General features: G+C 40.1%; 1 protein-coding gene across 1 annotated transcript in view; it reads right to left on the bottom strand.

The window, feature by feature from the left end:
• Nucleotides 1–15868, bottom strand: part of ATXN10 (ataxin 10) — a gene marked incomplete at both ends in the record, with an annotated part of 107696 nt that extends 91828 nt beyond the window's left edge. Inside the window, 3 exons of the mRNA XM_080609836.1 lie at nt 7716–7798; nt 9863–10054; nt 15765–15868. Coding sequence (XP_080465962.1) covers nt 7716–7798; nt 9863–10054; nt 15765–15868 — 379 coding nt within the window. The remainder of the gene's footprint in view (nt 1–7715; nt 7799–9862; nt 10055–15764) is intronic.
• Between the last annotated feature and the right edge of the window lie 9220 nt (nt 15869–25088).

Below are 25088 nucleotides of genomic sequence, written 5' to 3'. Positions count from 1 at the left end.
TGATGTGGGATGAGAGGAAGGATTAACTTTCCTTCCTTAGTCCTGCTGGTTTAAATATAGTAGCCATTGTGTTTGAGAGTCTGCAGGATACAATTTAAAAGCTACATCTTGTCCAACTGTAGTCACATTACAATGAAATCCATATAACCAATCCTGTGTCTCCACACTTGTTGTCCAGACAGCAAAAAAGATCTCTGTTTATAGGCAATAAAACTGAGCAATGGTTTTCCAAATGCTTTGGGTGAGCTCTGGATATTCACTATGCTACAATATATGTCTAGTAAAAATCTACCGTTCCCTCACGCTTTCCTGGCATGTTTTAAAATGTTTATTTTTCATATATAAACCACAAGCAGTATTTTGGAAATGAAACCATTCAGAGCAACATGATTAAAGAACTACAAAAAGCTGTGAGAGATGACTGTTTTGGGGTTTTTTTTTTAAGAACAAAACAGAAACATGAAAGATACCAAACAGGAAATAAACAAGAAGCACAAAGGATAAGGGCAAGGCTCATTTGGTCAATATTGGCATGCATTAAAGGCTATCTAGGTTCCACAGCTGACCACTCCATTTCGAGTTCCTGATAATTTAAAATACAGTGCTGAATGACCAGTCACGCCAAATGGTAAGGTACAGGGGAAAAAAGAAGAGAAAGTTGTCAAAAACAGGCCATAGATAGACTCTTATGCTAGTATGTAAGCCCACTGAAGCATCTAGCCCTGATTTTCAAACTAATGAGTTCTGCAAAAATACCACTCTGACACTTTCTGAAAAACTCTGAGTATTTACTTCTAGCTCATTTTCCAGTTGCTAAGATTGTGTCTTTTTAGTGGAACCAAAAGTGCAACTGCTGCTGTTGCCGTTGCCTTCCAGGGGAAGAAAATAAGTTAACAGATAGATAAATATTGACAAGAATCAAGAAATGGGTAAGGATGCATGGCTACCCATTTAAAAAAGAATAAAGGAAAATCAATTTAGTGTTCTTCAGCAGGTTTGAGAATGTCACCTTCCCCTGCTTTTCCACACCATCAAAATTAACCACTCTCATTTTTCCAGTGCAATTCCAACTTGCAAATGCTTGAGTATAGAACTAGCAAGAGGTAAGAGCAAAGATGTTTCATTTCCATGTTTCATTTCACTGAGTAAGGACAGAACTGAAAGGTTTATTTCTCCTATCGTCTCTTGAGGAAGTAGAAATTACTTGAATCACTTAAGAGTTATTCATTCATTTTTGTTTTGAGGAATACTTTCGCAAACATAACAACTCAAAGCCTCCCATTTTACTCAGATTCTTCTTCAGGAAAACAAAATAATTTGATTAAACATCTTATTTTCTGTAAAGCCTGGAAAACAACTTTGTATTAACAATTTTTAGAATAGACAAGCTACCCAATGCAGCTGCTGTGAATTTCAGTTCTCCTCATTTCTTTTCAGGGACTTCTTAACAAAATGTCAACATGATTTTCTACCACTACATGAACTCCTACAGCACAGAACTCAGTGGATTTTCAAACACAGCATGCCTTCACCTTCAGAAGTTCAAGTAATCAAGTATCTTTCTTTGCTCAATCGTATGATGTCTTCCTGTAAACCCTGGGAGAAAGTTTTTGCCTTCTTATTTCAAAGATGAAATACTTCTAAGCTATCTGGCTTCTGCAAGAAATAGTATCTCTGGAAGCTACATATAGCCTAGGTTCCTTACCTCTTCTTTTTGAAGCAACACACACTCTCCCTCATGCCTTTTCTTTTTTTTAATCTCTACAAAGGAGTGATGATGTTTTTATTTTTAGAGTTCTGAATTCCAAGGTTACTTACTGCCGTTTCTTCTGCAGAGTATGACCCTTCCACACTGGCAGATTAAAAAGTACCTTTCAATGTACTTTCTTCCTAGACCACAATCAACCTATAAGGCAGCAATGGGTCAACAGCAATTGCCTTTTCATTAACTAAAGGAAAATACACATGGTAGCTGATCAAGTCCAAATCAGTTTGATACTTGGGGAACACACTGAAGCTGATCCCAGGTTTCAGGTGGTCTTTACTGAAGAGCATCACAGGCTTCCTTCTCTTCTGCTAGAAGCAAGAAGCATTTCTTTTATAGCTCCCTTGTAAGTACATGGCATTTAGAGCATTTGTAAAATATTTAAAACAAGATATTCCATATTTTCCTACACATCCTCCCTCAAGAAAAGAGCTGTGAACAGGTGTTAGGCATATGATATTCATGTTGCTGAACATCCTACCAGAAAATGATCAAGTTACTATAATAAGCCAAGTATTAAAAAATTTACATAGAGTCATCTTTCATCCCTACTTGTAAAGGAATGTTTCAAGTTCTGTTCTGAATAGAGTATCTGTAGCAGTTTAACTACACCTGAACATTTCTTAGAAAATTGGAAGCAAAGTCAAATTCCTGTTCAAGGATTCAAGCTTTTCATCCATGATAATCTACCCATCATTTCTGGACTTCATAACATTAAGAGCAGTGAATGACCTAAACCTTTGTACAACAAAGCTGGCACATCTGGACCCTGATTTTGAACAGATGCTGTTATCATCTTCCCATTAATGAATTTTTATGTAGCTTACCCTGGTAGATTAAAACCCCTAAAAAGTTAAGAGGGATAGTATCAGGACAGCATAACAATAATAACACCCAGGCTACTTGACTTAAAGCTAGCTCAAGTATCACCAGCAGCCTGAAACTGAGGAATGCTGGCATGATGCTCAGAGCACCTCTCTCAGGCACACACAAACAGCACAGTATCGCTCTGCAGCTGATACTGTGCAGTTGCATTCAGTTCTGTTCAGAGAGGACAATCAACTCATTCAGAGAACTTGCACAACAAATTGTCCCATGAAGGGCAGCTATTAGGCATTCAATGCCTTTTTTATCCTAGAGGAGAGAAAAGTATTTTGGCAGATAAATGCTTTTTAAGCAATTATGCTGGAATTCAAAGTACATTCTTCAGCATCAGCAGTATTTTGAAGCGGTGAAAGGTTTGAGAAGATCTATTTACAAACAAAAAAGATTAAAGCTCTTCTGTCCAGGATGGGGTAGGGGTGGAAATCAACAAAAGGATCAGATGGGACACAGCCTATAGAATATACGCTTGCTTCAAAACAGTCATGCCCTTGCTCGCAATTTATCAAGAAGAAACAAAGTTATCCATTTTTTCCAGATTTCAGAGATGAATCCTAAATATAGATCTCACACTCTGGAATCCAAAGATCCATCATCTCAACAAACCTCAATGTACCTTTCCTAAGGTCTGCTAGATTCTGCTGGAAAGCTTAAGATTTGCCATCGGAAAAAGGAAAAAAAAAAATAATCCCACAACCAAACCAAGACACATGCTATGAAGTGAAGGAGATTTTCTACTTGGGTTTCTGACAAGGATATTTCCTACGTCTGCTGCAATCCCTAACATACTGAACTACTTCTTAGCTCTTAAGAGATCTGGGTCTGCTTTAAGTTCAGTTAAAGTTCATCTGGCAGCTTCATCAGCCTGCTACTCTGGCAAGTGCTCTTGATCTTTGTACCCACAGCAGAGGAAAAAACCAAACCAAAACAAAAACCATTGTTATGATGAGACTTTTCTTTTTTAATTAAACTAAAACAAAAGGGATGTGCAGAGGATACTATGAAAATTCCATTAAATCTATACTCTGCAGACACTTAGTGATTTGTTGGTAGACTGTAGTCTCAAATCACTTTAAAAAAAAACACATAACAGACCTTACTTCATGCAGCATTTCTACATGAATAGATGGAGTTCCTGCATCTTCAATCCCTATCCAAATTAATTTTGAACTGGGGAGAACAGAGAAGTATTTGTCATCTTGTCTGCCTCCCCACCAGGAATATCCAAGCTCCACATCCACTTCCTAGACCTACAGCATGTATAGTTACAAGAACACTGAGGTGAAACCCAGTTGTCAGATACTGTCCAAGAAGCGTAGCACTTGAATTTTTCTCTACTTGATAGAACTTGGAGTTCTATCTTTTGCAGAGAAGAGGGAGGACTGCTGGAGCAATTACAAAACAGAGCATTTACAAGTACGTGTGACTTACCTGTAACAAATCAGTTTTGACACTGTCCAGAAATTTAGCAAATTGTCAAACACTTGTTTAGCATCATTGCCTATCAATCCCCCGCACTCATCTAGCTGTTGGCTTTCACTGTGCAACTCCTTAGAGCATGCTCTCTTCTCTAAGTACTACATAATATGAATTGCTCAATACAAATTAATACTAGGCATCATAAGAAATTACAAGAAGAGAAACTGGCTATGAAATGCAACTAGTGTTGGGAGGTAAGCAGGGAGAAAGAGAGTGGCCAAACAGCTATCTGTAGCAACACCATACAGGAAGGGTCTAAAAATGTCTTTTAATATACGTATAAAAAGAAAGGAAAATATTACTACAGGGATGACTGGCTTGCAGGTGGAGTTGGACAACCTTTATATGCCATATGTAGGAATTAACTGGTTATTTTTAAACTTCTCTGAAGCCTTAAAGAGATATTCCAGGACAGACATACTAAGTCACCCTCAGCTTTTCTGGCCCACTGCCTCAGTGGCATACCATACACACAAACAACAGCTTTTTCTACAGTTGGCAGGAACAAGTCCATTACAAGCTTTCAGGAATTCATCTAGCTTTTTAGAGAGTTTAAAAAAAGAAAAAGAGATATGCTGAAAACTTGTATTAGAATTGTTTCAGTAAATACACTGAAGAGGCAAATTAGGCATGAATATAACTCTTGGGCCTAAGATAAACTATTACAAAAAAGTCTTTTTCCTAGCAAAGAAGACACAAAGCAGTCCAGATTCAATTGAATAAATCTTAGCAACAGTTTATAATTACATCACTTTGCACAGCATTTGCACACAATGGCATCCTGGGGTGTATTAGAAGGGGGGTGGTCAGTAGGTCGAGAGAGGTCCTCCTTCCCCTCTACTCTGCCCTGGTGAGACCGCATCTGGAATATTGTGTCCAGTTCTGGGGCCCTCAGTTCAAGAAGGACAGGGACCTGCTGGAGAGAGTCCAGCGCAGGGCAACTAAGATGATTAAGGGAGTGGAGCATCTCCCTTATGAGGAAAGGCTGAGGGAGCTGGGTCTCTATAGTTTGGAGAAGAGGAGACTGAGGGGTGACCTTATTAGTGTATATAAATATATAAAGGGGGAGTGTCATGAGGATGGAGCCAGGCTCTTCTCAGTGGCAAACAATGATAGGACAAGGGGTAATGGGTACAAACTGGAACACAAGAGGTTCCACTTAAACTTGAGAAGAAACTTCTTCTCAGTGAGGGTGATGGAACACTGGAACAGGCTGCCCAGGGGGGTTGTGGAGTCTCCTTCTCTGGAGACATTCAAAACCCGCCTGGACACATTCCTGTGTAACCTTATCTAGGTATTCTTCCTCTGGCAGGGGGATTGGACTAGATGATCTTTTGAGGTCCCTTCCAATCTCTAACATACTGTGATACTGTGTGATACTTCCTTTTTTGCTGTTTTGATCATGTCTCCTCCCTTAGAAACACCACACTGGTCACAGTAGTAGCCTGAGAATACATAATTTATTTCATTTCTGGTTTTATCCATTACAAATTGCACTATACTGAACTTTACTATAAAAACTATCACACCATTCAGACTTACCAGTCTTAACAGTTACCAATGGATAAAGAGTGAAAACATACCACAGATGAGGCTAAATGATTTCTTCAGTTTGCATAAAGAGTTTTCAATCTCTCTTCTTCACAAATACAATAATGTAGAAACTTCAAATTTCTACAGCCTACACTGATTTGCTCTGGGAAATTTTCACAGGGACATGAACTGAACATTTAGTGTTGTTCACTTTGTGATACAGCATTAATGCTTTATCCTTGTATTTTGTTGCTATGGAAGCAATACTAAAGTATCTAAAATACCTGAAGGATATAAACAGGCACCAAGAGGGATCATCAAATCCAAGCAACCATTTAAGGGCAGAAATGGGACACATATCTAAATGAACAACTTGAAATATTCCACTTAACATCTAATTATCTGCTAGAACAAAACAGACTGCTACTCTAGCCCTGTGACCTGATTTCCTATGTGAAATATGAGAAGGAGAATCAATCATGAAGTAGAAATATAGCTAATAAACACAGTAATATTTACTAATTTCAGGGGTTTCCTTTGTTTCAACAGTGCTATCCGATTTTGTGTCTCTTTTGAAAGTATGACTAATAATCCACAGTGGAATGTAACTGTTAACTTCCAAGGTATGCCCTATGGAAGCGGCCGGTGCTCTAGGCACTAGGTAATTTTCACTCAGAACAAAGTTGAACAGATCACTCAGCAAGGAATTAGCAACGCTTTCTTGTCTAAAAAAAATTTTTGTTGCACTAACTTACATGGAATACCCAGCCATGCTCATCACAGATGTTTCCCAGTGAGATCAATACTACACACAGTATCAAATGAACCATCTATCCTGGGTCAATACATACATTTTAGTTATAACTCAAACTCATTTGTTGAATAGCTATGTAGAATAACAGTAAAACACACAGGGTTTAGTTCTGGTCTTCCCACACTGAAGGGCTGTGCATCACCAATCCTTCCCTGGAAGAAGGAGTCCAGCAGCAGATGAAGGAGTGAACATAGCTTAAGCACAATACTGTCACATGCCTGAAAGGCTTCATTTTGAGCCAAATACAGCAGCAAAAGGAAAAAAATGAGTATCCTGGACTACAGCGCTCTTTCCCAGCTTCATAAAGGTGTTTGAGGGTAAGTTAAAGTATGACAGTAGTTTCATTTGCTTTCACAAAAAGATATAAAGCAGCAACAGGAACCCAGTAAAAACCTCCTCCAAGTAATGGGAATGAAAACAAATAAAAGTAGCAAGAGAAACCAAACGTTCCCTACTCTCTGTAACCACAGACAGTAAAGACTGGGATCCAATGCCCTATATCAAGCTCCAAATACACAGAAGGAAAGAGATTATAAAGAAGAAAATTACTGAAAATGTCTTAATATCCAGTGAAATGACTTTGCTAGAAATCCGGAGCAAGAACTGCCATTAAGGTGGAAAGATACTGCAGTCAGATTTTCTCTTCACTGCATGAAGAAAAACCCTCAGTCATTAGGGAAATCTGAACACTACTCAAATCAGTGCTTAGTTCTTGGCACATATCCTGACTGGCCAGCAACCACAGTACCGAAATGAAAATTAAAAAAAAAATTCATAAAAGTCACAGCCAAAATTTGTTTCCTGGAATCATCTAAATTGTTTCAAGTGTCATCAAAATAAAAAGTTAGTATTCCTTTATTTCACTATGCTTGCAGATCAAACAAAAAGACAGTAAAACAGCAGAATGTATTTGGAATGGAGATATTACAGGAACTTTTCCCTTTTTCAATTCAAATAGGTTGGTTAATTTTAAAGAATTTTCCACATATATTTCCTTTAACAATCTACAGGGAACAGTTGAGCAAAAATACAACTGGGCTAGATCTGAGGCTGGATTTTCTTCAAGCAGCGTAAAGAAAACCACTCTCTTCTCTCTCTCCAAATTCTCAACTGCAATTCAAGAAACAATTAAACAAATCTATGAAAAAAATCCATCAGTAAGGTGACATCACACCACCACAAGACTTCCCACATAAGTAAATGTAGTGCAGGCTATATGTTTAACAAAATCCATAACCTTACCAGTCAATAACAATTCTTCTTTGATTTGCATTCCATGAAGCAATTTGATCAAATGGACAGATGTAGAGATGAGACCCAGGTTCCTGTTATTAAACAGGGGGAAAAAAAAACATTTTATATGAAATACACTCAAAGTGAAAAGGCTTTCATTGAAGTTAATAGCAAGTTTTTAACATCTTCAGAAACTCTGAAATAGACGACAGTTTCTCCTACTTAACTGTGCCTGACTATCAGTAGCCACACTACTACCACTGGAGGCAAAGCAAACAGGTTTACTACATTAGCTTGCATATTAACAATTTTGGACACAGTACCTTCAGAACCAAGTACCCTTTCTTCTCTTTTTGCTATTCCTCTAAATTAAATGTTAAAAATTAGCAGGTTATTCCTGTAATTTAAACAGCTTTATTTGTGTAAAAACTTTGCTTTGTTTGAAGTTCAAGTGTTCAGGGAAAGTGTCATTGTACCTTACTTACTAATAAACTTTGAGGATTTTATATAACAACAAAGTGATTAGTGACCATCAGCAAACAAACAACACGGCCAGTTCAAAAGCAAGCATACAAAACTCTTGGAGGGAAGCAAGGAAGTTAATCATTCATCTTTCTCCAGTGAGAAAAAATTATAGTTAGAACGGTTTAGGTCAGAAAAAACCTTTAAAGGTTATCTAGTCAAACCCCCCTGCTATGGGCAGGCACATCTTCCACTACACCAGGTAGCCAAAAGTCCCATCCAACCTGACCTTGAATACTGCTAGATATGGAAAAACATGGTGAAAGTAAGGATAAATCAGTGAAGTGAAGCCATCTGGAATCAAAACCACCAAAATAATTCTACAGCCAAAGCTCAGCAATCCTGGAGGTAGACAATATACATGCCAGGATGTGCATGATGTGCATGCTACAGAGTAAAAAAACAGAAGTCAAAGAATGCAGTATAAGCAGATGAAATTTTCAGCTTTAGAAAATTAATGGAACTCAGATCTCCATAAGTGGGTTGTATCTATCATGCTAGTGAAAAGGACAATATTACCAGCTCCCAGCCTCACAATTCTGCTTCCCACATTTTGTAAACATGAGTAACTATGGAGCCACAGCAACTTACAATAAGAAACCCAGTCTGGCTGAACGTCCAGCCAGCAAACATCTATAAAAAGCATATAAACTCTGTCAGAGCAGTTTCTTGACCCACAATATGAGTGCTAGCACTGCCAGGACAAAAATGCAAAAGCCTGAACTTAAATTTACATTGTTCTACAACTACTGCCTTCTAAGAAAAATCCTGCAACTTTGTGGCATTAACAAAATTCTGCCCCAGAACAGAAGCTGCAACTTTGTTCCATGTCAAAATTATATTTACTTCAATAAACCAAATTTGACAAGCCCTATGAACCCAAATTTTAAGAGTGTGCTCCACAACAATTCTTCATGTTCTAACAAACTCACAACCGCGTTCTTTTGTTGGGATTTTTTGTTATGGTTTGGTTTTTTGGGGGGTGATGGGTTTTGGGTTCTTAGATGGGATGTTTGCTTTTGGTTTAGGTTTTTTCTTCTTAAAGAACTGCAGATAGGCTGCCATGTTTTCAGTAACTACAGCTGGTTGTATCCCAAGCATCCCCCGGATGTTGCAAAGAGAGTCTAAATAACTTAAGGAGCCAGATTGACTTCTTATCATCCATTAGTATCAGTTTACCTCTATATGTATCAGGGTCGATATGCACAATTCTACATGCCATACTTTGTCATGAGTGCCAGACAGATACACATGTACCTTAAAAAACATAGTAATCCTGTAACTGATAATTAAGACTATCTACTTATTCATTATGTTATATAAAGGAATGAAAGCGAAAAAAAGGACAGTTCTACAGTCAGACTTCCAAAAGGTTTATATCATTTGCCTAATCAACTTGTACTAAGGACACAAACACTCTGTTCTATTATTCAGCACTGCCCCAAACTCTGACCTACAAATAGGTCAGCTATTTCTGTTTCTTGCATACTTAATTTCAAGTGATTGAATCAAACAGGAAATACCAGTTAATAAATCAACTAACACAGTAGCGTAAAATAATAACGTCTGCAGAAAACCACACAAATATCATAACATTATACTTTTGGATGGGTTAAAATGGATCATAACTATACCTCATGACATGTTGATTCTTGGCACACTCAACACAGGCATTCCTCAGACATCTGAAACACTCTGCTATAAGCAGCAGGCAGGTGTCTAGATCTACCAATTCAGAGGAGTCCTTGTAGGCCTGCTCAATCTCACTTGAGGCGCTCCTCAGGATTTCCAGGAGATCCTGAAATATACTTTCTTTTGCCATTTCTCTGAAACAAAGGAATTTGTAGTCAACAACAACAACAAAAAAATGCACTGCTATGAAAAAGCCTATATTATGACAATCTTCCTGTAAACATGAAGATGTTTCTGCAACAATCTCTTAACTATCCATAGTATATAAGGTCTTTCAAGTAGAGAGAGCAAAAGACATGCACACAATCATTCCACCAGCCTTTTCAGAAGATGAGCTGTGGGAGAGTTGTGCTGCCTTAGTATTCCTCACAGCTTTCCAACAGCTTTTTGGAATCTTAATTTTAAAAAGCAGTCTCCCTAATGCATGTAGCTAGCACGTTTATATATGACACCACATGGGTTTTTAAGAATTAGGAAGTGCTTTAATTCATTAACACAGTTTAGATGTCCAGCACTAGATGTTTCAGAAGAAAAAGGTATTGGAAGCTCCATTATAAAATACCCTGCTACAAATTTCACCAGAGGGAGAAAGAGAAGTCATAGAGAAAGCCAGTGGCTGCACCAGCATCATTTTCAAGTGTGTGAATCAAAGCTGAGGGAGAAAGTCAACTCTATTTCAGCAGAAAACAATGCCAACACAAAAAATACCATGTCACTTCTCAGAGTATCAAGACCTAGGAAAACAACACTGCAAAACCATAAGCATATAAAGAGACACTTTATGAATGGATGAAAGCGCTGATGCTGCTGCACCACACAGATTGACCAGACTCCCCAGGACTGACAGGCCCATCTGCAGATGCTCTGTCACAAAGATATGCACACTTACAAACTACAGCTATTCACATGCTCTCTTCCCTGATTTTATGTTCAGAAAAGATATGAAAGCAACACATTACAAACACTGCTAACTTAGTTTTAGATATTTTATGCTGAAAAGAAACCACACCAAAGAGTGTTTCTGGCATTCCTACGGGGAAGCTCAATAAATTCACTCATCTAATACTTCTAACCAGAATCAAAAAAGGGAAGTCCAGTAAATTCACTTATCTAATACTTCTAACCAGAATCAAAAAAGGGAAATCCAGATGCAGCCTCCTTGAACCTAAAACAGGCTTGTCATGTACACAAGATCAAACAGGAAAGCTAAGATCCAAGACAGAAGGTTGAGAAATACCTCCTAAATTATGAACACAAGACAGTTAGATGAAATGGAAAGTAATATTAAACAAAAGTAGATTAAACAAAAGATGTTCAAACAGAAAACTCTTCCTAAAGGAGAATTTAAAATCTTCTTGATCAAACATTAGTGGATGATGCAGTATCAGCTGTGTTCAGCTGCTCGCTCTAAGGCCTAATGATTTGCACAATTAGAAATTCTACCTGCTCTTTATCGCAAGAGATCACATGTTCATAAACCAAACTGCAGAAATATAAAATCATTCAGGTTGGAAAAGACCCTTAAGATCATTGAGTCCAAGCGTTAACCTAAGGTTGCCAACTCCACCACTATGTCCCTAAATGCCGTATCCTCACATCCTACCTGTAACACCTTTAAACATGTCTGAAGACTGTATTTCCCACCGCTGCTCCTGCTACATTCTCTTTCCTAGACTAAACAAAAACAATTCTCTCAACCTTTGCTTACAGTTCATGTTTCCTAAGCCTCTTATCACTTTTATTGTTTCAACAATAACACTTTCATATTCGTCTGCATCTTACTGACAGTACACTGCATCCAGTATTGAAGTCTGTTAGGGTGTGGGGTAGACTTACAAAGAAGGGAGAGCACTTGTACTGTAAGAAATACAACAATGTTTACAAATACCATTAAGTTACTACAACATTATGTATCAGATCTCCAGGAAATACGTGTTTTATTCTACAACCTCCCAGTTGATCAAAATCAATATACTCACACAATCTCCATCTATATTAAAATATTAAAAAAAACTCACCACAGCATCAAGATATATTTTACAGGGAACTAGATGACTTTAAGGTCCTTTCCAACCCTAAACATTCTATGATTCTAATCCTGAGGAGAAAATACTAAAGTAGCACAAAGACCAAAAGCAGAGCTGGCTTCAGGCACAAAGAAAACAGTGGAGCTTACATAACCAGACAGAAGGTTTGGAATTTTGTTTAGTTTCCAAGATCTAAGAAAAGACATTCATGGGTCCTGAACCTTCGATGAACGAGAAGTGGTACAGCTCCAGCCGCTTCATGACAGGCATGCATGCCAAAAGAGATTCAGTGGCTGACATGCCGCCGTACACATGGCAAATGCATCCAGACACAAGTTTTTCTAAACATCAGAATAGCTACGGTCTGGTAAAGGAGCACCCAGCCAGGCCATGTCCCAAATACACAAAAGCCATGTATTCTCTGTTGAGTGAAGATGCCATACAGAACCATTAGCTGTTAGTCTACTTGGTGTTTAAACACTACAATTATCCTAAAATAGGAAAAATCTCGGTTCAACTGCAGTTTCCTTCGTATTATGTCTATGCAATGTGTTGGATTATCACATGAAACTAGTCATTTCCTGACCCAACTTAAAAATACAGAAATGTACTATTGCCCAACATTCAGTTATTTGAAGTTAGTAAAACAAATCAAAAAAAAAAAAAAAAAAAAAAAGCTGCAAGTACTTTTGTGCACATTCTTGCGACTCTACCATTAAAATGGCACCTTAAAAGTTATTCTTACCTGGAAAAGTTTCTATTCTCATTACAGAGTTATGCAGCAAAACAGAAGTTTTAGCCAGACACTGGATCACACGCATACTGGGCCATTGTGGCAACTTCTTTTTTCAATTTTGGATTGAAAGTTAAAAAACACCAACCTTGGAGTGTAGACATTTCCAGTGAAATACAAAGACAAAACTTGTCCTAACAAAGCAAGTATGAGATACACCAGAAAGTGCCTGTCCTCACTGTGCATGTGGAAGGAGATGTGGATTTTTACCTATCAGTGAGGAGAGACAGCACTCCAAATCTCTCTTGCACACTGTGAAAGAAAAATTACATGTGCTCAAGCCAGATCTTTCTGGGCAGAAACCAAATCTCTTCCTGAAACAGAAAAGCCTAAGTGAACATTCAAAAAGTCTTCCAAATGACCATGGAATGACTTAAAGGCTGTTTGGTATAAAGCAGGATTCTATTCAGAGAAAATTTTAATCAACTCTTACTTAAGCATCAATGTAATTTGAATGTGTGCTACAAAGGAATTTAATTAAAATCATCCTTCTGCACAAAACCTAAACTCTCAAATTAGTGAGGAGGGCAGGAAGTGCTTAGCTAACACTAAGAAATCAGCCAGGAGTGGCTTCAGGTAACTGTTCCAACCAACGCTTAGAACTATTTTTGAAAAGAACAGTCTTTTTCCAGCAGTACGACAAAGATTCACATACATATAAAACCAGCAGATACAAGTATTTAAAATGTATTTCTTTAAAGGATTTTCCTTTCACAAGTGTTTCCCTAATCTTTAAATATCAATCTATAAAACTAGCAAAAAGCCTGCTAAGCAGCTTTTAGATTCAAAAATACCTCCTATTGTAAACAGGCCATGAAATTCGTTCAGAACTGCTCTGTGGGTATTCCACAGATTTCGCTTTCCTTTATTTTGTTGCCTAAAACAGGATCTTCACAATTTGCTACTCCCACCTGTCCTTGATTTCAGCATCAAGTATTCTGCAGGAATACAAAAGGAAGCAGAAGCAAAGGGTACAGGGGCCCAGCTCTCAGGCAAGGAAGACATACACAATTTCTCATTAAGTCAAAACAAAGAATCAGAATTCATGTATCTGTGCCAAAAGAAAGATTACTGTCACTCCTAGCAAGACCTACATGCTTGACTTTAAAAACAAAACTGTATAAGATAACATCCTAGTGAACAGAGTTAAAAATATTAATGCAACCCTGTTCAAAAGACCAGGTCTCCAAACCCCATGAAATTAGTCAAGAACTATGCAAAGAATCCAGAAGCTTGTAAATCTGCATATCCATTTTAGATACTTGCACAATTCCATACTTACAAACAGAGACCCTAAAAAGCCTTTAAAGTATTTATCTTCACAATATCCTGGTAACAGAATAAAACCGTTTTCTCCCCCTTGTAGAACAGAAATGGAAGCATAAAGAAATCAAGTCCTCTGCTCAAAAGCTGTCGAAGTCTCAGCTAAAGCACACAGCTGAATTCAAGTCTCCCAAGTTCTACACCATGGTCTCACAACTGAGGCAGTATTTTCTCACCTTCTTTGCTTCTGAATGACAGGCCACTAGCACTCACATTTTCAAATTACTTTGTTTCCACAAGCACTGAACAATCACATAATAACAAAAGAATCGTCACTAAGTATCATAACTTCAAATACCAAACATCCATTGGATTGCATCTTCTGGTTCAGCATTTTCCACAGTTGGCAAATTTATTGCCAAAGCTGCTCCCAAATCCACTCTGATCCATTCTGGATGTGGGCTAACACTACAACTTTGTCCTTCTGGAAGGGCAATTACAGTGTCTCTCTTTTGGCCTACATGTACCCACAAAACTTGACTACTTTGGGGGAATATCTACCCCTCTGTCAAACACTGTCAGAGATTTCAGGGAAGGCAAGAAAGAGTCAGGGAAAACACCAACATGTAAGATCAAAATGTGCACAGGTCCTACTCTCTTCAAAGATAAAAAGTATGTCTTCACTCTCCTCCAACCCTGACTTTTAATTCTGGATTTAATTAACAAAAATAGAACAGGGAATTGGGGGGTGGGTGGGTGGGGGGAGGAGGAGAAGAGAGGGGAGAGGGGGTGCTGCTGGGAAAAGAGCATCCACCACCACCATTTTATGCTAAGCTATGAAGTTTGATTTCTTCATTCTAGGTGCAATAACTTTCAAACAGCTACTGTTAGGAGGGAGTGAGCACAAGCTTCACATCAACCTATATGCCTCTTGCCACCTCCCAGGCAGAGTGAAAAGCTTTACTCCAAGCATTGTCACACAGCTGAACCTCTGCATGCCCAACCTTTGCCAAAGCCAACAAGCGGTGTGCAATTTTGCGAGGTCCCACTTACCTTACAGCCACAGCTACCCTCCATACCAGCTCCATGCTTTCTCCAGTAACCCCATGCTTTCTCTCCCTATCCTAACACTAAGGGGCATTCAACCTTTCTTCCCACTGAAGCCCCTGCAGCCCATCCTACTGCATAGCATTTGCCCTCAGTTACCTACAACCACCATCTTCATCTCAAAGCCTTGGCCTCTCAGGCACAATACAGAACAGTCACCCAGCAAGGCCTCTGACACACACCTCGCCCATTTCTAGCCACCCTGCAGCGCTCAGCGTGGCTTTTCGCCCCATAGTGGCTACCTGAGCGCACCTGCTTTTAGTGCAGCTGCTGTCATCTGTGACCGAGAGGCACAAAGTTTTTCTTCCATGCCCTGGGCCTGCCTCAGGCAGATAAGCAGACTGCCAGCTGCTCATGGGACCCCAAAGGAAACGAGCGAAAGACGAACAGGTCACCCTACTGGCCCCAGGCCCCACACTAACAGCCCCTGGGGGGAAGGCAGAGATTTCACAGCAGGGAGGGCGGCACACGACAAGTCCCTCTGTGGGCACTGCGGAACGTTTTCCCTGCGGTCCTCCCTGCAAAAGGGGCAGGAGTGCGCTGAAAGCAACAGCGAGCCACAGACCTCCCAGGCCCGCCGGCACCGGCACTTCCCGCGGCCGGACCTCCCTTCCCCGGCGCACGTGGCCACGGGCGGCCCCTCCTCCCCGCTACCTGTGCTGCGCCTCCCGGAACAGGCCCGCCAGTGCCCGCACGCTTTCCAGGCGGGACCCCGGCGCGGCCGCCACGGCGGGCAGCGATCCCGCCGCCGCCGCCATCGCCTGCCCCGGCGCGGCCCAGCTCCGCCTCCCGCCTCGCGGAAATGGCGGCGGCCAGGCCCCGCCGCACGGGGGGTGCGCCTCGCGAGGCCGGCCTGGAGCCCTGCGGGGTGATGGGCGCCTCGGCTGCGGGGACACGGGCGGGCATCGGGACTGTGTCCCGTGTGGGTCCAGGGAGTGTAACCACTGTTTTTTCCCCTCGTAAAAAGCAGACCGTGGGGACAGCCTTCAGTTCCGCCTTCTTCCGCGGGCCCGTGGCGGCTCGGGGTGCCAACCGTGGGCTCTCGTTATGGAGCGGAGCGCTGTGAAGGCTGGCTGCGCACCGCAGCCATCGAGTCTGGTCCTTCCCCTCGTCCTATGTGCGGTTGGGGATTCCAGTCCCAAATAAGCATTTCAGTGTGTTCTAAACATATGTATGAAAAGTTGAGGTAGATACAACCAGCAGATCATAGCTGCAGTGAAGGAAGCAGTGAAGTACACTAAAATCTGACAACATGTTCACATGTGGTCTGTGAAATTTACCTGCAAATTACTAATTTTGCATTTGGTTGTATACTGCACCGTCTGGGAAGGGATGCTATTTGTCCAGCAAACCCATTTAACTCACTGTCTTTGAGCTGACGTTTTGCTTGTCTTTTGTCAAACACAAATCTTGTCAGATTTTTTCTTTAGCCATTATACACACCTGTTTCGGGATTTGGGTTTTTTTTTTTTAAACATCTTATACTCTAAGGAGACTGTTAACCAGCTTTTACTCCATAAGTATACAGATTTTTCACGTAGTGTACTGAAGTGTTACTTTGCAAAATATTTCAGATTAAATAGCTGAAAACACAGAATTGCCCATAGATATGGTCCAAGACATCACTATGAGGATGCATTAGTTCTCCGATTCAAACTACTCCATTGTTAAGGCTTCAACCTAACCCCAGTTGATATAAAGGAAGGCAGAAATAACTCATGCTTACCCTGGAGTTAGATAGCACACAGCAGCTCCACATATAAGTATTTTCTTTTTAAGAGCACTTAGAAAGCAATGCAGAACAGAAAAGTCTTTTTTTTTTTCATTCTGGCAATCTTAACGGAGTCCTGATCTTGGTGATATCTTCCAACGGTTTCCATAGGCCAGCTTTACCCTGTTTAGACTTGCTCCATGTTTCGTCAAATGCCTCTGCAATCAATATTAATGATTATTACTCATGGATCCATGTGAAAAATAGTCTTGCCTATGCATATAATCTCTTTTGCACATTTTATTTTTTTTTTTTTACTGCCTTATATAGCCACAGAGATTTTGGTTTTCTTCATTTTAGTCTTTCCGTGCTTTCATTCATTCTCAACAGCATACTCAAAACCACCTTTATTACAAGGCTATGCAATACTTTGAGATAGGTTTCTCACAAGGGAGTTTTGCAGGGTCTCAGGGATATCAGTCATAGAATTTAGTAATTTTTACCAGAATACTTGCAAATGCTGTATCTTGAGCTCATCTGATTTGCTTGATTCTGTGAGCACTGGCAGATCCCTTAAAGATCTGATTTTCCCCTCAAAGAGGTTACAATCTAAATAATGTTTGTTTTTCTTAGCACAGATTTAAAGAACTACTAGAAGGGAAACAATCCACCTACAGCCAGATAGTCCATCTGAAAACAAAATTACACAGAACCTATTTTTAGAATTCTGCATAAAATTACGAGGAAGACGGGTCTCTTGAGGCCCTGGTGTTTGAAGCTGAATGCAGAGGAAGATCTGTCCCAGCTGAGACTCTGGGTGGAGATAGTTCCCTCATTCCAACAAACGATGGCTCTGTGGGAAGCAAAGCAGGTCAAAGACTTTGAATCCCTCATGTCTCAAATGTTGAGAGATGGCTGTTCATTCTAATCACAACATGTATACTAGCCTTGCCCTTTTTTTATTGGAGGCAACTCCCATCAGAAGATAAAATTTGGGCTCTGGAAAAAGTTACTTTACACTAAAGAAGCAACTCCTGCAGCATGTTATGTTTCCGGCATAAATATTGGTTTTCTGACTCTTATTTTGGGCCTGTATTAGATTAAGTATGACTTGAGCCACAGAGCTTTGAAGCTGTAGACCAAAGCTTTTATTTTTGATCTAGCATTTAATAGGATCCAGTGAAATTGATTGATGCACTTGGGAAAATGCTTTTGATTAGCCTTTGTTGCTGAGCAGTGAGCCACACAGCAGATCTGCTGAGCTGTGGAGCACACCATACCCTCATGCTGGTCCTCAACTTCTTTCTTACACCAAGCAAATTACAGTAATTGGCCAAGGAATTCTGAACACCTATGCTAAAGATGTGGGAGAACACATCTGAGAGGAGAGAGCACCATCTTCTTAATCACCGGAGGTGGAACACGAAACACCTTTTAAGTTTTCTGGAGGTATTTGGGAGCAATGAAGAATCCATATGAAATGGGTACTGCAGACTGTCTTAATCCTCCAAATAGCTATTGAAGTCCCAATTCAACAACTTTAGAGTTTATTTGGCTTCAGATGAGATGTTACACATGTCTGAAGACCATAAAAGAGTGGTTGCATTTGATGTTGAGATGTATGTGTCACTCCTTTGTTATGTAATAGCAGAAATAAATTTAATTCTTCATAAGAATGAAATCCATCCATCTGGAAAGAAAGCCTGCAGAGCCCTGGAGGAGATATTTGAAGCACTTGCAGTTTATCATGGAAATGAATGGCATCTTCCAAGAAGTAAGTGTGGATGAAATACTGTTCACTGTACAGTTGTCAGGCTATACTTTCACCTCATTTGTTAGATGCTGTCCGATTTCCAGAGTGAATGAGGGATTTTGTGACTGTCATCTGCCCTTCACAAAGTTTTTATGGTACATCTGTATGGAGTGGATTTTTCTCAGGATCAGCATTATCATCGTCACATTTGGCAACTGCACAAGTGTATGGAAGGATTCAATCTTTGCCCTATTGAGCTGGATCAGAGACAGTACTTGGGATATCTGGTACCCAAAATCTAGCTCCTTAATAACCTTGGGAATTTCATTGCACATGAATTCCACCTTATACATATACAAGTTTATTTATTTCATGTAGAATTTAAAGTCCAGCTTTGGTCAGGTGTGGCAGAAGATGCAGCTGAATTGTAAGAAGGCTGATGCTAAGTTAAAGGAGGCTACGCATATGCCAACTTGCATAGTCCTGCATTTTTCTGTGTATAAGGGGCACAGAGATTGACTTACACATCAGTAAGAATACATGTCAGCCCTGGGAGTATGAGGGCTACCTCCAGCCCTAGCTCATTTCCTCTGCATTTCTCCAGCATTCTGATTTTAAACACTATCAACTAGTGTTGATATGTGATATAATAGGTCATTTTTATTTCTCTACTTGTCATTAGCTTTGGCCTTGCAATAGCTATCTCAAAGAACAGAGGAAAAGTCATGCTATTTTACTACCTCCTCCCTTTCCCCATCTTGACCCATATGTGTTGTGCACAGCTCTGCCTGCATCTTCCATGCATTTCCCAGGTGCCACCTCGCCTGTCCTCCAGCTGGGCTGATCATCTTGTATATGAGCTGGCTGAGCATCCTCCAGTGATCCTAACAAGTGCCTTTCTCTGCCTGCCTTTCTGCTGGCTCCCTCCCTTGCCACAGCAACCTCTTCCCTTCCAGTCAGTTTTTGGTTGTGACAAAAAGTGATTCCTGTGCACAAGCAAAGCAAAAAGGTTGGCCAGGGAGAGGCCTCCTTATGTTTAGAAATTCATTCTCATGGACAGAGAATCTCCCTCTTACAGGGGTTTACATTAAATCCCATACTTGGGATTTAATTACCAGAACTGGGAGGAACCCAGTGGCAAAACCTGTGTTGCAGGAGCTGCGTCACATACAGGGCTTGCCTGCTTAAAACCCCAGGGTCTGATGGGCACAGCAGGATCCCTTTTGTCTGCAGCACACAGCACCCACCTCTGCAGAAGTGGATGACTGGTTCAGTTTGTGCATGAGTGTTTGCACTTGCTTACATGTGTAAATACGTGACATGTGGCATATTAGAAACAGGGAGACCTGTAAAAAGCATAGGAATTTATTCTTTGATATTTTGCAGGATACACTAAGTCAGGACTCAGGTTGGCACAAGGGGAGTGATGTTCTCATTTTTGAGAGAGCCAGGGTAAGTCTGGATTGGGATCACTAAGGAGGTGAGTGCAGTCAAAATAGAAAATTTATGCATATAGGAGAAGGTGGGATACAGTTCGCTGTCAGACCCTCTGTCTGACATTTTTATTTTTCCTCTATGAGGAAATGCAAATTTGGATAAAACTAAACCTTAAAAAGCTCACTGATTTTTCCTCTTTTTGGATGTCAGTTGACAATCATATAGTTTAACTCCATGGCAGGGGGGAAAGTCAATTACTGCAGTTTAACATCTGTCCTAGGAAAGGACAGGCATGCTCCAGGCAATACACAAAACAGGGGAAAACCTCTCTCCACAAGACAGGCTGCCATTGACACTGACCATGAGACTAAAGAAGAAAAGATGGATGTAGGAAAGCAGCAGGTTTAAAGAAAAGCATGACCAGAAATGGGTTGTGCTGCATAGAAACAGGATATCTGAAAGAAGTTCCAAGCATTTCGTTTAAGGTTTTGTGGGAAAGGAGGATTATTGAAGATGACTGTGAAGGTGAGAGTGTGCAGTTCCTAGTGTCCTCTTGTGACCTTTTCAACTATCCAGTGTTATTTTAAGTACTATACTCCCATGTGAAAATGCTCCCACAAGCAGTGCTAATTTTGAAAGTTTTGCCGTATAATACAGATTTCCCATGCAAATACAGTCAGATCTCATCTCTCCTGTGAGAATCTTGGCTTTTCCTGTGTTTTGACAGCAGCAGCAGTTCTTTAGGATTTCAGCAGCCTGGATAACTGACCATCCAGGCAGTTGCTATTAAGTAAGCACACATAAATCACTCCCGTGCTCTATACTGAGCTCACCAAGCTTTTGTGCATGCATGGAGTAACTTTGTATCACAGAACAGAGTTCAAGCAGGCACTGCTTTTGCATGCAGTGTCTGCTCACTCTCTCCCCATTAAATCTGACATGCTGGGATGGCATTGTGTTTGCAGAGCTGCACTTGGGAAACTTACCTTTTTGGGGCTGCAGAAGCCATCAATTAGCATCTGCGAGCAAAATCCTCCAAAATCCTGTGTACAGTCCTGGAAATATTATCATGATTCTGCTGCTTGGGAGGTTTAATTCATCTGCTAAACCTTTAGTCCAACCTGGATCCTTCAGCTGTCTTATAAAGATACTATTGGAGTGGTGACAATACTTTCTGAAATGATACATCCTTTCCAGAAAATAAAAATAAGTATCCCTACTGAGCAACAGAAATAGCCAAAACACTCCTCACCACCTGGTCACTGTCAGGGAGTGAAAAAGGCATTCACTTAAATATTTTCAAGGAACTCACAAGTGAAGAAGTCCTCCTGAGTAGATGTGTCAAGCCTGGCCCCTTATGAATGGATGGGCGAAGGGAAAATGCCTGCGGGGAATACCGTGTTACTCGGCGCTGCTCCCATTTATCAGCATTGGTGGACCTTGTCAATGCTGAGAAATTTGTTGGAGGAAAAATGCAGGGGGGAAAAGAGCAAAGAACAAGAAAAACCAATGTAGTGACTCAGAGTATCTTCTCTTTTGGGTTACTGCTGGTGATTGGAAGTAAAGAATTGTAGCCGTGATTCTGACCATGCTCTTTACTATGAAATAGGGATTAAACCCCTCCAGCTCTGTCAATAGACTGACATCTAGTGGAGGTAAAATAATGGGCTGCAAAACTCCACTTAAAACCATCTCTGAATGACTATACTGAGCTCGTATTATTCACTACAGATATTCAGTTCATTTAATTTGCTAATTCCATTCTGAAATGTAAAATATTTTGATGATTGACTCTATGAAGCCTTATTGTAAACTGAAATCACAAGAAACAGTAGGCAGATTTACAGTATTTCATTTAGCTTACACACAAATAATATTAGGATCCCACTAAATCACAAAAAATCAAACTTTAGATTTTCCATACTTACAATACTGTGTCAGCAGATAGGTTTTGTAAGATGAGGGCAGTAGGACTGGGATCTGTAGCTTAGTTATTAGGAAACAAATACTTACAAAGTTTGGTTTCAGAGCATTTATGAAAGCCAGTCTTAGCTTAAGAAATAATGTTTGAGAAGATGCTAATGGTAACCTGGAAGTTGCCACATACATTATATGTCTGTCTCTAAGGACAAAATTTATCCAGTTACATAGAGTTGTTTGACTGACTGACAGATACAGAGAAATAAAGGGTTTAAACTTAAGTTCTCCAGAATCTTTTTCTTCAGGACTTTCTTTGTCAGTTTTTGCAGCTATAAGAAAAGTTTAATAGTCATGAGTGAAGGGCAGTCAAAATTGTATTAATTTTGGTATAATATTATGAAACTCATAAACAGCTAATTAAAAAATCTCAAATCTTATTTTCTTAAATTGTCCTGTACCAGCTTTATATTCCCTTGAAAGAAGCATGCAACCTAAATTTTGAAAAAGGGAAGAAATATTGCTACTAAAGTAGCGTCCTCAGAAGATTTCAGAAGATTTGTGGATATGAGGATACTTTATTGCCTTTTAAATTTCAAAACCTTAACACACTAAAGAAATATTAGATGAAACCTTGTTGCCATACCTGTGGACCTGAAAAAAAGAAAATTAAGTTTCTTTTAAACCAGTATGTAAAAGCTGTCCAAAAAGTTAATCTAATTGCATATTGGAAGGGAAACTATTTTCCATTCATGTTTTATATGTTTTTTTTCCCACATGATCATGTCATTAGGCTAAAAAGCTAAGTGATATATGGATTATTACTTTTTTAAACCACCATCTTAACTTCCTAAAGCCACCACAAATATAAACGAAATTAGATAATTCCCTTCTGCATGTGCTGATTATAAGAGGCTGCCTCCACAAAAGTCATTATTCGTGTTTACATGACAGGATTCCGGTTTTCTAAATTTAAAAATCCCACAGTCTTTAATGATTGGGAGTAATAATGCTATGGAGCTATTAGATTTCCCATAGACAAAAGCAAATTTTGAAGGAGGGGGTTGTCCATATGTTCACCTGTGTAATATTGGTGTAAGCCCAAAACCCATACAGCTAAAACCAGCCCACTGTGCCCGCATCAGCCTGCCACACATTATCCACTTGCTAGACCTAGAATCCATGGGGTTTATTAGCCTCCGCACCATCATTCACCAGCCTCTAATGTGCCTGGTACCTCAATAACACTGCATGAAGTTGTTAAGTACTATAAATTAATAATTAAAGTAAATATTAACTATTAATACCGTGCAAACACAGGCATGTTCAAGACACTGTCAGGGATGGGCGAGCCTGCTTTTTGATCGGAGTAAGTGCTGATATTCACCGAGTACAAATACCGGTTTTGCTGGAGGGGTAAATAAGGAGAAAATCCAGTGGTGAGTTGGAGGTGGAGCTTCCATTGGCAAGAACTGGGTCTGGGATTATGTTAGTCTAAAGCCCCTCCTGCCCTCTCTCTTCCCCTTTCTCCTTGCCCATCATTTTTTTACCTGGGACTCTGCAACTGCAGAAGACTCTGGGTTTTCCCATTAATCCTGAGAAAACATATTGTTTGTCTGCTTTTCTGTGTGGTCTGGTTTAGAGGCAGGATGAGAAGAGAAATAAAGCATAATATGGCATTCATGTCTGCTAGACTTCATTTTTGTCTTTTACCCATGCTTGCCCTGCACTGATGAAATAGGCATCCTTGCCTGCGGGGTGAATCGGCATAGCAGGCTTATCATGTCCCTGGGGCTACGCTCAGAAATAATAGGCATTGGGATTCATGCTGTTCAGTGCCCCAGTGCCGGGGAACATGCAGGATGAGATATTTCTATATAATTAATGCAAGTAATTAATGCAAGGTAAGAGGCCTGAACACCACAGGCCACAATCTCTGCTCCTCTGCTTCTGTTTTTATGCCAACGTCATCAAAACCCGGAGACATATTTTAGACAAAATCTGTTGAGTTGTTTTCCCAGCTAGAAACTCCATCCAGCTTCATCTGGTGTACCTTCTCAAAATAACGCTCCCCCTTACCTCCTGAAGTGTTATTTACACCTGCACATGCCTGACTTCTGAATACAGACTGTAGTTTCTCAGCACAGTCACAGTTGGACAAAAGTGGAATCACTTGATAATCAGAAGTAGGTAACAAAGTCAGTTTTTCTTAGCAGAAGACGAAGTTTTATAAGACCATCATGTTAGGCAAAGAGTCTGAGTATGGTGTGCACCTTCATTCCTGAAGCTAGGAGTGCCTTTACCGAGGAATCTGTTATAAATCACACTTTTAGTTGGTCTGGCAAAGCTACATAACTCTGGCCTGGGGGAATCTGTCTAATTTGTCAGCTAAAATTCAGTCTCCTGATAGAAAACTAGTCCATTCATGCTTTGTGAAAGCTAATTAACCATGGAAGGAATCTGCTCAGGGAACTGTCAGCAGTGATGTGGTATGGCACCATCATCCGGCTAGGAGCTTCCCAGGGAAGGTCAGCAGAGTTCCCCCTCCTCCTTGTGCTGCTTGCTCCCACTACCAGGCTGTCCTCTGCAGCTGGAAGTGACAGGCATTTGCTGTAGTCAGGATTGTCTAAAAGAGGTGAGATTTGCAATAAAACGTATGTTTTGTTATATCGTTAACAGAGTTGCAGAAACCAGAGGAGCTCTTACGTACCTTCTTCAATAGCAGCTGCTTACAAACTTGCTGCTGCTCATGTGTCAAGACAGATGGGACGCAAATAACGTACAGCAAATAGGAGCTTCCAGAAATAATCCTGGGAAGATACACTACTTGAGTTCTTAAGAACTTATTTTTTTGTAATCATTCATATGCATTAGGAACTGTAAAAACTCCATCTGTAAAAACTGAATAAATTGCCACAGATTTAACACTTCCCATATGAGAGAAAATATCTGTTTCTCTACTGGACTAATGAAAGTAATTACAAAGATTTCTTTAACTACAGATCATAGTTTAGTTCCCTTCCATACTGTTAGGCTGGCAGTGTATTTTTTTTCTTCTGGGAAATGATCCTGTGTTATTGATCATAAACTTTGATGAGCTGAGTACCTCTAAGCTGGATTTATTCCATCTTAGTAGCACTTTCAAATGATCATGTTTTAG

The sequence above is a fragment of the Psittacula echo genome, assembly GCF_963264785.1.
Source record: "Psittacula echo genome assembly, chromosome: 1".
Classification (NCBI taxonomy): domain Eukaryota; kingdom Metazoa; phylum Chordata; class Aves; order Psittaciformes; family Psittacidae; genus Psittacula; species Psittacula echo.
The sequence above is the reverse complement of the archived record's forward strand: the minus strand, read 5'-3'. Positions and strand labels throughout refer to the sequence as shown.